The 15,122-nt window shown below is 48.8% G+C and overlaps 1 protein-coding gene across 1 annotated transcript; it reads left to right on the top strand.

Annotated features, from left to right (window-relative positions):
- The first annotated feature begins 9,382 nt into the window (after nt 1–9,382).
- On the top strand, nt 9,383–14,140 carry ARL6IP4 (ADP ribosylation factor like GTPase 6 interacting protein 4). Its single transcript, XM_054082187.1, has 6 exons — nt 9,383–9,536; nt 10,949–11,131; nt 11,488–11,832; nt 12,264–12,381; nt 13,716–13,785; nt 14,003–14,140. The coding sequence occupies exons 2-6, from the start codon at nt 10,957–10,959 to the stop codon at nt 14,057–14,059; spliced, it is 765 nt and encodes a 254-aa protein (XP_053938162.1). The 5' UTR covers nt 9,383–9,536; nt 10,949–10,956; the 3' UTR covers nt 14,060–14,140.
- The last annotated feature ends 982 nt before the right edge of the window (nt 14,141–15,122 follow it).

The following is a 15,122-nucleotide window of genomic DNA, read 5'->3' as shown; positions in this document are numbered from 1 at the left end:
GGGCGGGTGCATGGGGATCGCGGCCTGGCCTGCGGCTCCGTTCCCTTGGCAGGTACGTGTTCCGCAAGGGTTCAGCGAGGCCGAGCGCCGGGTCCAACGCTTGGGCCGCAACAGCCCCAGGCCGCGCTCCAGGCCTGCCTGGGGAAGCGGCCGAGTCCTCACCCCTGGAGACTTTTAAAAGGCATGTGGATGTGGCTCTTAGGGACGTGGTTTGGTGGCGACCTTAGCAGCGTGAGGGTAAGGTTTGTACTCGATTATCTTTTCCAAACGATATTATGCGATAACGTATGGTTCGGGGTGTGTCCCCACAGCGAAGCCTACGCTGGGGATGTGCTGCTGCAGTGTCGCAAGGATGCCTGTGGGCTGCTCTGCTCTGTGTCCCTCCCTTTGTGAGGCAGCCGGAAAGCTGGAACCAGGGGTACCCCTGTGTCCCCAACACCTTGCATGCTGGAGGTTAGCTGCTGCCTGAGCCACCCCCAGTGGAGTCTCTGGAACCTGGGGGGAGGCTGTGGAGCTTAACCCTACCTTCCAGGCCTGCTGTTACAAGAACCCCACCTTATTGCCGTGGGTGAAAGAGACTCATCGTGCATATCACTACCTGAGCAGCTCCTAGCAGATCTAAATAAGAAATGGGCACCAGCAGTCCTTTGTTGAAATCCTCATCAGTTCTGCTTGAATATTATTTGCATTTAACACAAAACCAGAGCAGCAAATAGTATATGACATTGTTTACTTTTAAAAATAAATTTTCAAAGTTATCATCCATTATCATCCATGTCCTGAAAATGAACCACTTGGGGCAGAGAACAGGCATTACCTGTTAGATATTACTATTTTACCCCTTTTTCTCCACAGTGCAGAAATGAAGTTTGCAGCCACTTCTTAGCACTTTCATTAATAAAGCTGTTGTCCAGGGTATTTTGTCAGTTGATACAATGATCTTCAGAAAATTCACTGGGACCTCTGAAACACTTGTAGATTTACATACCGTTCCTGTAACTCCTATAGGTACTATAAGAACACATCAGAAATTTCTAAATCGGTATAACACAAGACAGCTGCTGATGTTGGTGCAAAACTGTACAAATTAAGGTGTGTTCCTCCAGCTGCTCTCCTAAAATGCAGTCTTTAATTTGTGGGGAAGTTGTAGGGCACACTGGGCTACTTCTGAATTCTTGAACTCCTTTCTTTAGAAGTTGAGGATATCCCAGTGTATGTGAAGAGATCAAGTCATGACCCTGTGTTGCTCTTTCTGCTGCAGAGGAATGACAGTGTATGCATGTCATTGTTCACCTCTGTCCTGTATCTACGGAATCAATGTGTTACTAGTTATCTTCAGTGTCAAGCAAAGCACGGCACAGAAAAAGCATCTGTTGCTATTCAGATTTCATTCCCCCATTACAAATGTTCTTAAGTAAATGAAAAAAAAACAAACCAAAATGGTTTTATTAAAGTAGGTTGCTTGCCTGTTTCACTCCAAGAGTCAAAAACTCCTTGCACTCCTCAGGAATGTAGCAGTTAAATGTGACCTTCGTGCTGAGGTTAACGTGAACTCTAGGCAGTTGGTATGGACAAGGAATGAACAACCAATGGTGTTATAATACCCGACTCCAGTCACCTATTCACATCAGGAGAGGAAAAAAGTGGAAGATGCTTCCAGAAGCCATATACTGGGTTACTTGCATACCTCTTCCACGTATCCCTAAGGAGACATTTAGTTGCTGCTGGATGCTCACAGGGGAGACAGGGTGAGCTGGAGTCAAGAATAAATGAAATCAATGATAAAAGTGCTGGCACAGATAAATGCATAGCCAGCGAGATTAGACTAGAAGGTGAGGGCTGGAAAAGGGTCACCAGGTCTGCAGGGAAGGCACTGGGACACAACTCAGCAACTGCTCTGATGAATGCAGGCAGGATCTGTGGCTCACAGGAAGAGGCAGCAGAGATCTCAAACTTTTTGTAGTAATTTCCAGCCAGACCAGGGCAGCAACTGAACAGCACAACAATTCAGGGGAGCAGGGTTGGGCTGCGCTGGGTGGCAGCCTGCCCCTTCCCCATCAGTCCCAAAGGCGCAGGTGCAAGGACGTGGTGGAAATCCATCAGTTGCATTAAAAACCAAACGTAAGCAGCAGATAGCTGGGAATTTTCTCTCACTGCTGCTGCTCCCACCCACTCGTCTCTGCTCACTGCTTGCCTGCATCTCTGCTCTGGTGCAGGAGCTGAAATTGAGGAAAGGTGCTGCCATCCACACAGCCCAGGCAGACCACTCCTCAGCTCTGTCCTATGTCAGGAAGTATTGCCATCTCTCCTGCCTCCTGAAGCATGCTCTCCACTGCTAGAAGTGTGGATTTTTTCCTGCAAATGCACAAGAAGATAAAAAAAAAAAAAAAGGCCCAGTTAGATCTGGGTTTGTTAGAGAGCAATGAGGAGAGTGCGGTTGGAGTTGGATTTCTCAGAGAGTTACAAACAAAAGCAAAGCTGACAAGGACACAAAGATATGATGATGAATAGGAATGCTGAGGAGATAACTCATAGCTCACAATGAATCAATGTCAGAATCTATTTCTACTGACATCAACAAAAAAAAAAAAACAAAACCCCCACAATTTGCAATGCTAAGAACACTCAAATCACCTTAACTGGTTTTTTCCACCTTCCCGCCATCTGCAGCACACTGCTTAACTCCCCTCCATCTGAATGTCTTGTTTTCCCTCTTTTTATGATAGTGTAAATTCTCCAGTTCCAAGATGGTGTCTAAAGTACAGCTGTCTATTACAGGCAGTCTGGTTTAGCTCAGAGAACACTTAAACTGGACTGAATCCACTACTTCTGTTTCTGGAAGTCATCAGTCCTGTGTATACAGCCCAGAAATAAAATGAACCAAAGCATGCAGGGCTTGCAGAAAGGGGAAAATATTGAGAAAAGGATCAGCGGGGAAATAATTTGCCTGCAAGACAAGTGACTCCCTGCAAGAAAGTGGCTCTGTCCCCAGGATGACCTCTTCTGTTTCAGTCCTGTTGGAATCACAGGGACAACAAGTACAATGCAGGATGAAGAATCTGGACTGCTGTACAGAACACAATGGTACAAAGCGCATATGATGCACTGGAATTTTATTTGTTTAAACTGAGTTAAAGAAGCTGCACAATTGCTTTGTAAACAACTGAACACGCTGACGATGCATACAGCTAATTGTCAGCTTATTAAATCTATCATGTTGCTATTTCTGTGTTTTAAAAAAATTCTGTAAGTTCATACTTATAAACAAAATGGAGAAATGCTATCTAAATTGTGCAGTGATTTTTGAGGAAGGGTGTTATGACAAAAATCTGTGTCTCACACATACAAAATGTTTAGTCCTCACCTACAGCCCAAAAAGAAAAGCCCCTCTCTAACGCTGCAGAACAGCATCAGCTGCCAGTGCATGGCCTGAGCGCAGGCCTGTTTTCACTGTCTGCTCCCTCTCCAGCTGTATCATGGCTGCCATCAGTTTGCACAGGCTTTAGCAGCTACAAGTTTCCAGAACCGCTTACAAGGCAGGGAAATAAAACATGTAAAACACGCAGTATCTTCCTCTACAGGTTCCATCCAGGCCTCATTAAAATCAGTGGAAAACCTTCTCCTCCCTTTACTCTGACAGACTGTTACACAGAGCGCTTGAACTGACTTGTACACAAAGCGATGCCCCATGCTGCAGAGTGTATCAGCATGTGCTGCAGTTCCTCCCGCCTGTCCTACCGCTAAATTCCTTTCCCTTGGCCAATGCAGCAGATGTGATACCATACACAGAAACCAGTTTACCTGGGTTCCCTGTCATCAGCAAATCACGCACTGTGCATGTTGCTGATTCAAGGATGGGCAAAGTTGGTTTCTTCATGGCTCCAGGCCATTGCAGCCACAGACTGAGAGAAACATCTCCAGGGGGATCTCACTGGGAGGCTGGAATCCTGCTGGGAGGGGAGAAAGCAAAGGAAATGACACCAGAATTGTGCTCTGTGCCAGGCTATAGATCATAAAGTTAAAAAAAAACTGCCTTTTTTATATGCCTTATTTTGAGTTTGCCACACTTTATATAAGTTTTCAAATTTGCAGGGAATCTCCTACAGGCTGTGTGCAAAGCAAAGCGAACACTGAGGACCCTCAGAACAACCAGTTTCCTCAGGAGTCCCCACATCAGCTGGCATCTGGTACAGCGTGGGGCAGGAGTGTGGAAAGGCATCTTAACATGAGATGAAAATAAAACAAAAGCAGCACCACATGCTTCTCCCGTGAGCTGCAGTCTCATGCACTACACCTTAGACAAATACAAGGCCAGGAAAGGCAACATTTCTGCTACTTTCAGCCTTATTCACACCCTCATCAGCTTAACCCTAAGGAAGTGTCCCGCATGGATTGTGTGTGATGCCCAGGCTTCCCGTGCTTTCACTTTATTTGTGCATTCTGCACCTCCTGCCGACATTTTAACGCAGCTCATGCTGCAGCAAATGTCACTCGAGTGACAGGGGACCGGCACAACATAGGAGAAGTTACTGAGTGTCTCCCACAGGACAGATGTCCTCAGCTGGGTACAGACAGGGTGAGAGCTGGAACAACTCATCTGTCACATAAGGGGCATCACAGAGAAAGACTCCTTGGTCTGGGGACTGAAAAGGGAGCTGCGCTAGGCGGCTGGAGTTGGAACTATGAAGCAAGGAAGAGAACACATCCCAATGTTTTATGGAAGATAGGAAGCTCAACAGAACATGTGTGAATAATGTCAATGAGAGAGAAAGACAGATTGAGAGACGCATGGGGGACTGGAGAAAGAATGAATGTTAGGAGCCTTGCAGAGAGATGGAGGATGGGGAAAAAGGGCAGGGAGCAGTACAAAGGGTCAGAGAGAGTAAGCAATGAACAGGAAGGAGGATGGGGACAGTGAGCAAGACAAAGGGATGGCTGCCAAACAAGCCAGGAGTGGGGATAAACCATAACGGCTAGGAAGACGTGAAGGGCAGCTGCGTGTCTTGCTCAGAATAAAATTCTCTGTGCTGCGTGTGTGAGCTGGTGAGTTATGCTATGTACCTGTTGTGCTGAGTCTGTCCTCACTGCAGTTCATCTCCATCTTCAGGACCTCGGAGTCATTGCGAGTTTAACTGGACCCACTGTTGGCCGAGGGGGTGGCATTGCTCTGGTGGCTGTCAGCACAATGGTGACGGTTGGGTGCAGCCGGTGGTTGAATGCTGCAATGAATCTGCTGCACATGTTTGTTCCCCTGGGAATCCAGGCATTCCCAGAAAGAAGGGGCCGGTGGAGCGGAAGTGCAAAATTCTGGAGCAACCAAGCTGGATCAAAGCACTTGTCCAACCTCTGGTCACAGTGTGGCCATCCTGCCGTTTTTTTCTGGAATTTTCACTGTCCCTGGTTTCTGTTATTTGGATTTTTACTGGTTATTATTTACCGTAAAACATCCAGAATAAAAACTTAAATAGCAGTAACTGGAATGGTCTTTGTGAGTAAATAACGCCTGGACTGTTGCTGTTCTGCAAAACTTTGCAGATGGTAATTACTCTTGATTTATATTATAAAACTATAAGCAGCAAAATATAAATAATAGAGCACCAATCAGATTAATATACACACAGGAAGAATTCTGTTGAAGAACTAATCAAGGTGTTCGTTAATCCCCCTCAGCAGTAAAACCATCAAAACATTACAGTGTGAATACATAAAAGAAATATTTAATTGTAGGTTTCACTTACCGAACCAGTCTGTAATTATTCCCAATAGGCATCATAATTAAAAAAATACCCTAAATTTAGCAATCCTTTTTTAAACCATAATGATGGAAAATGAGTTGAGAGTCACTAATAGCTGAAGTTAAATGTAGCTGTTTATAAATAAATTGCAGGCGTTAATGACTCCCATTAGTAAACAAAACGCGAACGTTTGAGAATTTAAAATGAAAATAAAACCGGAAAGCCGATCGGGAGCATTTAATACTGGAACTGTAACAGAGCTGCGAGTTCGTTCAGAGGCAACAGCGGCTCCTGCTTAGAAACAACCCCGTGATCGAGGCTTTGAATCGTTAAACTGTTTCCATGAAGGCATTAAGGGAATTCCAAGGCGGTGAAGATTCCCAACCAGAACGAACGAAACGGAAGGGTTCCGATTCAGAGCGCAAAAGAGAGCCCCGACAGAGCGCCGTGCCCGCCGTTTGGGAACCCCAAATCCCAAGGAACAATGGTTCCTCGAGCCGAGCTCAGCCAGAAATCAGACCCGTGCGAGCGAAACCTGAGCAGCGAGCCCGGAAACCGAACGTTAAAACGTTCGCACCGCGAGCCGGGCCTCTTCAGCGGCTCCTTTGACCCCAGCCCTGCTCAAGCCGCACCCCGGTCCTCGTTCCCCGCCGGACACGGGCGGTCAAACCCCGCCTGGAGCGGGACTCACTCGCGCTCCGCTCGCCGCTCCTCGCCCTCCCCGCAGGGCACAGCCCGGCCCCAGCCCCGCACCGCGCAGCGACGGAGCGCGGGGTCCCCTCGGGAGAGTCGCGACCGGACACGGCGGAGGCCGGGGTCGAGCGGCAAAGGGGACTCCGCGGGCTCCAGGCACCCGAGCGGCTTCACAGAGTGCCCTGCGCTCCCACAGCCGCAGCGGCACGAGCGTCACAGAGCAGCGAGAACGCCGCTCAGTCCTCCACATTGCTCTTGATGACCGGTGGCGGCACTCAGTTCTCCGGATCACACTCTATGGTCAACAATCCTCCAGCAGACAGGACGTTGCCGCTTAGTCCTCCGGAACTCGCTCTCTATGAACTGGAAGTGCTGCTCAGTCCTCCAGGCTACACTCAGTGGGCCGGAAGTCCTCGACTCAGGAGGAAGGGAAAGGGAAGGAGGGAAGGAGGGAGGAAGGTGGGGGGGGCGGGGGGAACGAGGAGGAGACTGGAAAATATTCCATTTTTTATAATAGTAACTTTTTAATAATAGTAACCACTTGTTTTATCAATGTGCCAAATCACTTTAAATTCAACAACTCGCAAAGGCAATAAATATAGCTTAGCTGGTTGAAGTAGAGACTTCGCTTTTAATTCCTCTAAACGGTTATAGCAAACTGCAGAGACTTTTACAAACAAGTCGATTCTATTAAGAATAACAGCTCATGACTTAATATGGTTTGTTAATAGCTGCTGAGAAGGTAACGTTTGTGAAAATACATTGAATAACCCTGTTTATGATACTACACCCAAATGCATGCAAGCATGCGATGAGCAATGATACGTGCAGAGCAATAACAATCAGATGCAGGTAAAGATAACATGGAGATAGGATTAGAGTACAGAGAGATACTAACAATTATCTTGATGTTAATTAGCTGGATGCCAAGATGTATACTTAGTGCGCATACACAAAGTGCTTACCCCAACTGAATCCAGGAGTGGGAAGAAGGGTGGGCAGGATTCAGCCCATTGGCTGATCCCAGAAGTTTTGATCATATTTTTCCCTCCACTCTTGCCCCGATGAAGTCACCTGGGGGTGAATATGGTTCAGCCCGTTGGCTGATCCCTAGAAATTCAGTGACATTTTTATGTTCTTTATGCCTGCCCACCCACCTCCAAAACTTTTCATTTGTTTACAGTACTTGTAGTAAGTTTACATCTAGGGGTGTAGAAGCTTGAGTGAAAGTTGTCACTGTATTAGTTACTGATTGGTGAAGAATTCTCACTTCATGTTCCAAAACTGCACAAGCCCAGTCGGTGTGGCCGTGGGAGTGGTTTGCTTCACAGGCAGGTAGCCTTAGGTGTGGAGGTGTGTTTTAATGTTATAATGATGTTATAATGATATTACAATGACGAGCACAGGTCATCCGTAGGCCAAGCTGTCAGGACAGCAGCTGCAATCTATCTTCTTTGAAAATAATTAGGCTCTTGTCCCATACTTAGCTTTTATTCCCACATTCAGCCTTATATCCCACACCACTCACATTTGGCAGACATGCAAAATAGATTCTGAGGCAGAAAGGCTGTTTAAATAGTCAATATGTAGCATATAATTTGGTGTTCAATGATGTGTGACATGGAGACTGTCAAGAACACCCCTTTACCCGTAGGAGAGTCCAGATCAGCAACAGGGGAAAAAGATCAGGCTCTGAGTGACTTTTTTTTTTAAAAAAGGGACTTGGGACATCAGAAATCCCATCTTTTGGAGAATAAACGGAAAGAAACAAGGGATGTGCTGGATGGGCATTGTTTGTCGCTCAGCCTTCCCATTGGCAAAAGAGGTTCCTTGTGAGAAGCAAACCCTTTCAAATTGCAGCTAATGTGCATGTAAAGAAGAGCTGACTTGTTAGGGAAGCACAGGGCATTAGATTAAAAAAGAGTAGCATTAGGAGCCCTGCAGACAGAGGATTGAAAAAAGGGCAGAGATTAGCACAAAGGATCAGAAAGAGCAAGATGACCAGAAAAGGGGACTGTCACGGTACAGAATGAAAGGAAAAACTAGAATAACGACAGTGAGCAATACAGAAGGATAGGGAGAGAAACAGAGGGATGGAAGGAGGGAGAGAGGAAGGCAAGGCACTTGCAGACACAGAGAGAAAAAACTCCAGGGATCAGGCTAGTGAAATTATGGGGGAAAAGAGAAGTGTCCATATTGGGACAAAGATGGAAAAGGAGAAAAGAGACAGAAGATTTGAAAGAAAAGGGAGAGAAGAGAAAACAAAAAAATAAAAGAAGAGGGGTACGGGGAAGCCAGGGGTAAAAATGCTGTGACAGCCACAGCCTCTGTGTTAACCACACATAACTCTTCAATATGTGTAATCCACTCCATCACTGCATTAGGATTAAGCCATGATAAAACTGCGCTCTATCCTTCTGAACACAGAACACGGGCACAAATAGTGAATGGGAAATGGCAAACTGTAAATTTAGAATCTTGCATTACATGAGAACAACAAGGATTCATTTGCTAAATAATGCAATCGATGCTCAAGACATCTGCCTCGACACTGAGCAAAGCATCTGTCACCTTGACATCCATCTGGATGATAATCAGATGACTGTACTTGTATATACGGGCCAGGGTTGTGTGTGTTTGAGAACTGCTTGTACCTCTGTAGGAATAGATGAGATAATTATGGATAGTAAGCATCACTTTAATTTCTAATTTCTGTATTTGTAATCTTGTTAAGATTGTTGGGGGTGACTTTTCTGATTTAGCACCAGTTGTAGCCCATCAGCTGATATAATCTGATTATACAATATTTCACAAATTACCACCTGTACCTATTGGAATGAATCTTACATTGGTAAAATAATTAATGAAACATCAGGACTTGATTGTAATTCTGTATAAATACTTGTATTATAATGTATGTGGTGTAACAAGAAATTCTGGGTAACATATTCCAGCGGGCGAGGAACCCAGCGGGTGCGGAACGCAGCGGCCCCGGAACGCAGCGGCCCCGGTTCCGCTTCTGCTGGGCCCGGACCAAGCGGCGCAAGCGGAAGTGCGCGGGGCAGCGCTGATTCCGTGGCGGCGGTGCTCGGTGCTGGCCCGGCCGCGGTGAGTGCCTTCTTTCTCCCCTCCTTCCTTCTCCCTCTTTTTCCCCGCTCCCCCCTCTTCCTCCTGTCCCCTGTGCCCGCCCCGGCTGAGGCCGCTGGGAAGGGAGGTGTCGGGAGGTTGTTCGGGAGGCTCTCGACGGGCCGGTACGCTTCGTGCAGATCCTTAAAGGCCTGCGCCCCCTCTGCTGAGCTCCTAAAGGGCCGCCGTGGCGCGGATTCGCTGTGTTGGGGTGACAGGGAGGGGCTTCCTTTCAGCTGCATGGCTCAGAGCGGCTGCCGGGCTCCCAGCTCCGTGCCAGGGCCTGGGCGAAGCTGGGTGGGCAGGAGGGCCGCCCCGCTGTGGCCATGGAGCTGGTGGCAGGGTGGAGGCAAGACCACAGCTTTGCGGCGCAGCCTGCCTGGGATGCGGTACTGGTGGATTCGGGGCTTGTCCTCTTGCTGTAGCATCACCCCAGACTGTCTTGGATGTTCCTACCTGTGCTTAGCTCAGCATGTGTTGACCATGTTGCTGCAGTTGTATAAAAGCTGCCGTGTCCACGGATGGAACGGACCTGAGACCCAAACAGTGTCCTGCCCACGAGGCCCTGGTGTGAAGGATGGCTGCTGGGTGTGTGTCAATGAAAGATGGGAGTCCTCGGAAACTCCCCTGTGTGTCTGTAGTCGTTTGGGGTTGTTTTTTTTTTCTGATTGAAATTTCCTTTTGGAAATAAGTCAAAGGCCTGATTCATTTGAAGTAAATCGCCGATTGGGAACATCGAGGTGGTAAACACGCAATTAATTAAATGCAGTAGTTGGAAGGTGGCAGTGAGAGAGCATTTCCCAGCTACTGCTCTGCTGATGGTGCCAGTTTGTTTTTTAGAGTAATGAGAGCATATATCATGCCGTCTCTGGCCTGTGGCTGCCAGCAGCTGCTTGGGCTGATAGAGAGGGATGTCAGCTCAGTGCATAATCTGTTTTCTAAAAGCAAATTGGAATATTAAAAATTGATTCCTCCCCTTGGCTCGCACCTGCTCTTGGTATTTTAAATAAAGGGGTGACTGACTCTGTGTTCAGCTTGGGAAGGGCATTTCATTATGAAGACTATTGCTGCAGCAGCGATCGTACCTTGCCAGCGTGTCTTTGCAGGTGCAGTGTGTCATCACTTCCCGACAACCGCAGCCTCATGGGGTCATCATGGCCTGTGGCCGCGGGGGCGTTTCCACAGGGCTGTGGGGCACAGCGTTTCCAGCAAAACCAAGCGAGGATCAGCCTGATTCTTTCTTAGGCCTTGCATCTCGGGCCAGACACGAAAAAGTCTGGTGGAGGTTTTGTGCTTGGGGATGGTTGTCTCAAGGAATGCAAGGGCTGCCCAGGGACAGCAGTGCTGGCCTGCACGGCCCGAGCTTACTGATGTAATCCGTTTGTTCCTTCCAGGGGCTGACATGATGGTCCACAGCCAGTCTCAGAAACGTTCACGAAGCAGGAGCAAAAGCAGTTCTCAGAGCAGACAGGAGAAGAAAAGGAGGAAAAGCAGCAAGGACTCGCACCGGGGAAGCAGGTCTCCTCCAAAGAAGCTGACTTCTGCTTCTCACAAACACAAGTCAAGCTCAGCAGCAGGTAGGGAAAAGGCCCTCAAATCTGCACTGTCACCACATTTTCCTGGGGCAGGTGCCCAGAGGGGGCTGAGGTGGGAAGAGCGGATTCCTGCTATTAGCTAAATCAGTGCCTTACTGTGCACTTTGTGCCCATTTTAGTCTCATTCTGACAAGCGTGGAGCCCTGCAGCCCCTCTGTGTGGTGGTCTGGCAGCATTGCAGCACAGACTCTGGTGTCGTAAAGGTATTAGCACATAGGGGTCTTTGCCCTGGCATTTGGGGGCTTTGCTGTTCAGACAAGAAAGAAACCAGACTTGGGGGAGGGGGTTGTGCCACAGGGCCAGAGCTGATCCACTAAACCTCTTCTTATGTATTGCAGAAAATAAGAAGAAAAGAAAGGACAAAAAAAAGAAGTCAAGTACCTCTTCCCCTGAAACAGCATATTCATCCACCAGCTCCTCCTCATCTTCATCTTCCTCCAGTTCCTCTTCTGATGACTCCAGTGACAGTGACTCCAAAACAAAGAAGAGGCAGCATGGAAAAAAAACCCAAGCAAAACAGAAAGACAAGAAGAAGAAGAAGAAGAAGAAGAAGAAGAAGAAAATAAAGAAGAAATCAAAAAAGAAGTCAAAGGAAAAGGTGAAGGAAGAGAAACCCAAGGGAGAAGTGGTGTCCGGCCCCTCACTGGAGCAGTGGCAGGAGGCAGTGGTGGACTCCGGCCCAGGTAATAATGGTGTTTCCCTCCTGCTGAAGCCAGGGCACACAGGTGATGCACTGGGGAAAGGCACTTGCGTGTCGCCCTTCCTGGGACCCAGATGAGGTGTCTCATAGAAGCAGGGCTGTGTGCAGGGTGGAGCTCCAGACTCTTCTCCCTCCTGCAAACCATGGCCATATTTGAGCCATGTAAAAGTAATCCAGGAATTCATTTGAGCAGGGAACAAAGATGCCAACTGTCATAAGCAGTAAGAAACCAGCAAAGCTGGTGCCAGCTTTGGGATGTGAAGCATCCCATCCTTCGCATGGTTCATCACTGAACCCCTAGTACCACGAGGACCTGGTGTGGGATGCATGTCTGTTTCCATCAGGTGTGGTGCTATGCCTCTTGGCCAGGCACTGACCCTGTGAGCACAGCTCTGACAAACTGATCTGTTCCAGTTTTGACAGACGAACAAAAATCCCGAATCCAGGCTATGAAACCAATGACGAAGGAAGAATGGGATGCGAGGCAGAGCGTCATAAGGAGAGTTGTGGATCCTGAAACGGGGAGAACCAGGTATGATCCCTGGGGAAAAGGGAGGCAGGTTGTCCATCCCCATCCGCATTGGGTGGGTTGGAGTCCTGGAGGATGCAGTGGCACATGTGGACCTTGGTCCACTTCAGCAGAAACAGCCTGAGCCCCTCCCTTGGAGATTCCCTCCTGTCAGACCTGGTATCACTTACCCAGCAAGTGATGCGTTTGACACCAAATTATTGAATTGTGCTGGGGCTCCATTCAAGGGTCTGTGGGACACAGACAGCAGAGCAACTGGCTGCTGGAGGCGGAAGATTTGTCCCTTGCACACTGAAGGGTTTAGCTTCTTCCTTTTAAATGGGACTCTGCAGGCAGGGGCAGAACAGGAAGGGTGACTGACACTTTCCTGCCCCACTGCTTATAAAGTGTTCATGCACCCAGTCCTGGTTAGCACCTGGTGCAAGTGGAGAGGGAGTGTCTGCCCCCTGGGCTGCAGACAACAATCAAACTGAAGTTCATTTAGCTACCAAATACAAATGACCCAGTTTTCATAAGCTGCATCTTAGCAAGCAGAAAACATCATGCTGAAGAGAATTGGGTATGACAAGTCCAGTCTTAAAATAGAAAGCAGCCTGCAGGGCGCAGGTAGGTGTGAAACAAAGGTTGGTTCCCTGTAAGACACTTGGTGAAGACTATTAAATTTCTGTTCATGTTTGGAGGTGTGAGCTGCCTCCAACACTGCTTGGAATATGCTCAAGATTCTTCCCGGTGTGGCTGACTTTCAGGCCCAAACCGGCTCCTGTTCCTGAATGGCTCTACAGTTTCCTGGGGTAGCTGGAACCAGACTTGAACTCCAAGTGAAACAAGGAGGGGGTTTTGCAGGGGCTGAGGCCACTGCTGTTGACAGTGAGGCCTTTGCAGATGGTGGGGTGGCAGGAGATCATTTAATCACAAGTGGTTTCTCCTTGCCCTGTGCATGACTGGCTCTGCAGACAGCAGGCAGTGCTCACAGCTTGGGACAGGGGCTGCTGGCCCATGCAGGGGGATGCTGATTTCTGTGGGGACCACACCTGTCCTTGCTGCAGCATGGTGACATTAATTCCACAAGAGCAATGGAAAAGCCTACCATGGTATTTAAAGCTTGATAGTCCAGAAAAAAAGTCACCTACGGCAACTTCAGGAGTAGGAGGTCACTGGTTTTAGCTTCGAGGGGCATCAGCCCAGCACATGGTCCCAGGCCCCAGCCTGAGGTGAGGCACAGCAGCAGCCCTTGGTGGTGGGAGGGAGTCAGCATCTTGTGCAACTGGGAGAGAGTATGGCTAGCAGGAACATAACCTGTAGTCCTCATGGCTCGTGGGCCTGTGCTTGTTTTTCAGGCTTATTAAGGGAGACGGAGAAGTACTAGAAGAAATTGTCAGCAAGGAAAGACACAAGGAGATTAACAAGGTAGTGGAAACTTGCCACTAGCGTGAGCTGCTGGTGGCTGGGTGCAGCCAGGGAGCTGCTGTGCCCGATGGCATTATATTGCCTCCTTGGGGACCCCACTGACTCTACAGGGCAAACTGAGCCCTGATGGCTCCGCAGGGGCCCCTGCAGGTGTGTGGGGGAGTCCTTCATCCTTGGGCAGGCGGTGCACTGAGTGTCTGTGTCTCTCCCCTTGCAGCAAGCCACCCGGGAAGATGGGCTGGCCTTCCAGGTGAGGACGGGGATGCTGCAATGAGCACTGGGAGCCTGCTCTGCCAGGACCCTGCCCTGCTGCCAGTGCCAGCCCAGGTGTGAGCCTCTGTCTCTGGACCATGCAGACAGCACTGCATTAGGATGCTTCCCCAGGGCAGTTTCCAGCCACTCTGTAAGTTACTGGCTGGGAAGGAGAATGATTTTAATGGTTCAGCTCCCAGTAAAGGGTGTCTGCCCCTCCCTTTCCTGACTGGGGCCATTGTGACTGTAACACGTTTGGACCCGTTTGCCCCAATGCCGCTTTTGAGGTTACAGGAGCTGAGCAGCACCCAGGGTATGTGTTTGCTGGCACTGAGCACCTCAAGATGCTCTGGGCTTTGGCGGGCAGGAGCCAACACTGTGGCCAGGACAGGGCATGTGCTACAGCTGCAAAATAGGCAGCTGGCTGCCTTTCCTGCCTTCAGGGGCTGCTCTTTGCCCCTTCCTTGCTGGAGCTGCATGCCCCATGCTTATCTGGTTGCTGTAGGATGATGGGCCCTTTGCACTCACCCACCCAGCTTGTGGCTCTGCTTGGGCTGCAGCTCTCCTCTGTGCCTCTCAGGCATGCTGGGCGAGCACTGAACACCACACTGGCGTGCAGGCTGGCATGCTCTGCAGAGGGGTGGCTTTCCCTTGCTGTATGTTCCTGCATGCAACTTGCGTCCTTTCCCCACAGCACAGGCCCCAGGCAGCATTAGAGTTCTGCATTTCTCAGGGCCTCTGCTGTAGCCACTGTGAAGTAAAAGAGCTGGTCTTTCCCCCACTGCCAAGTGCATAAACTTACAAACCGTTACAACAAAAGGGACAAATGAATCAAAGGACAAATGGGTCTTGAAGGACTGATCTGCGTGGAGGGTTTCCACATTTTGTTCATCGCTGTAACCCCATTAAACTCGTGCCTGCTCACATTTTGGGTTTTGTGACTCGACCGTTTCTAGTGTCTCCCCCAAGAAAAGCAGACGGAGAAGAGCCTTCCCATTTCTTTAATCTGTGTAACTCACAAGGAAACTGTACACAAAGCACACCCAGGCATTGGAACGATGCACTAACAGCAAGAAGGAGAAGGA

The sequence above is a fragment of the Cuculus canorus genome, chromosome 17, assembly GCF_017976375.1.
Source record: "Cuculus canorus isolate bCucCan1 chromosome 17, bCucCan1.pri, whole genome shotgun sequence".
NCBI lineage: Eukaryota > Metazoa > Chordata > Aves > Cuculiformes > Cuculidae > Cuculus > Cuculus canorus.
Note: the sequence above shows the minus strand (reverse complement) of the source record. Positions and strands in the feature narration are given on the sequence as shown.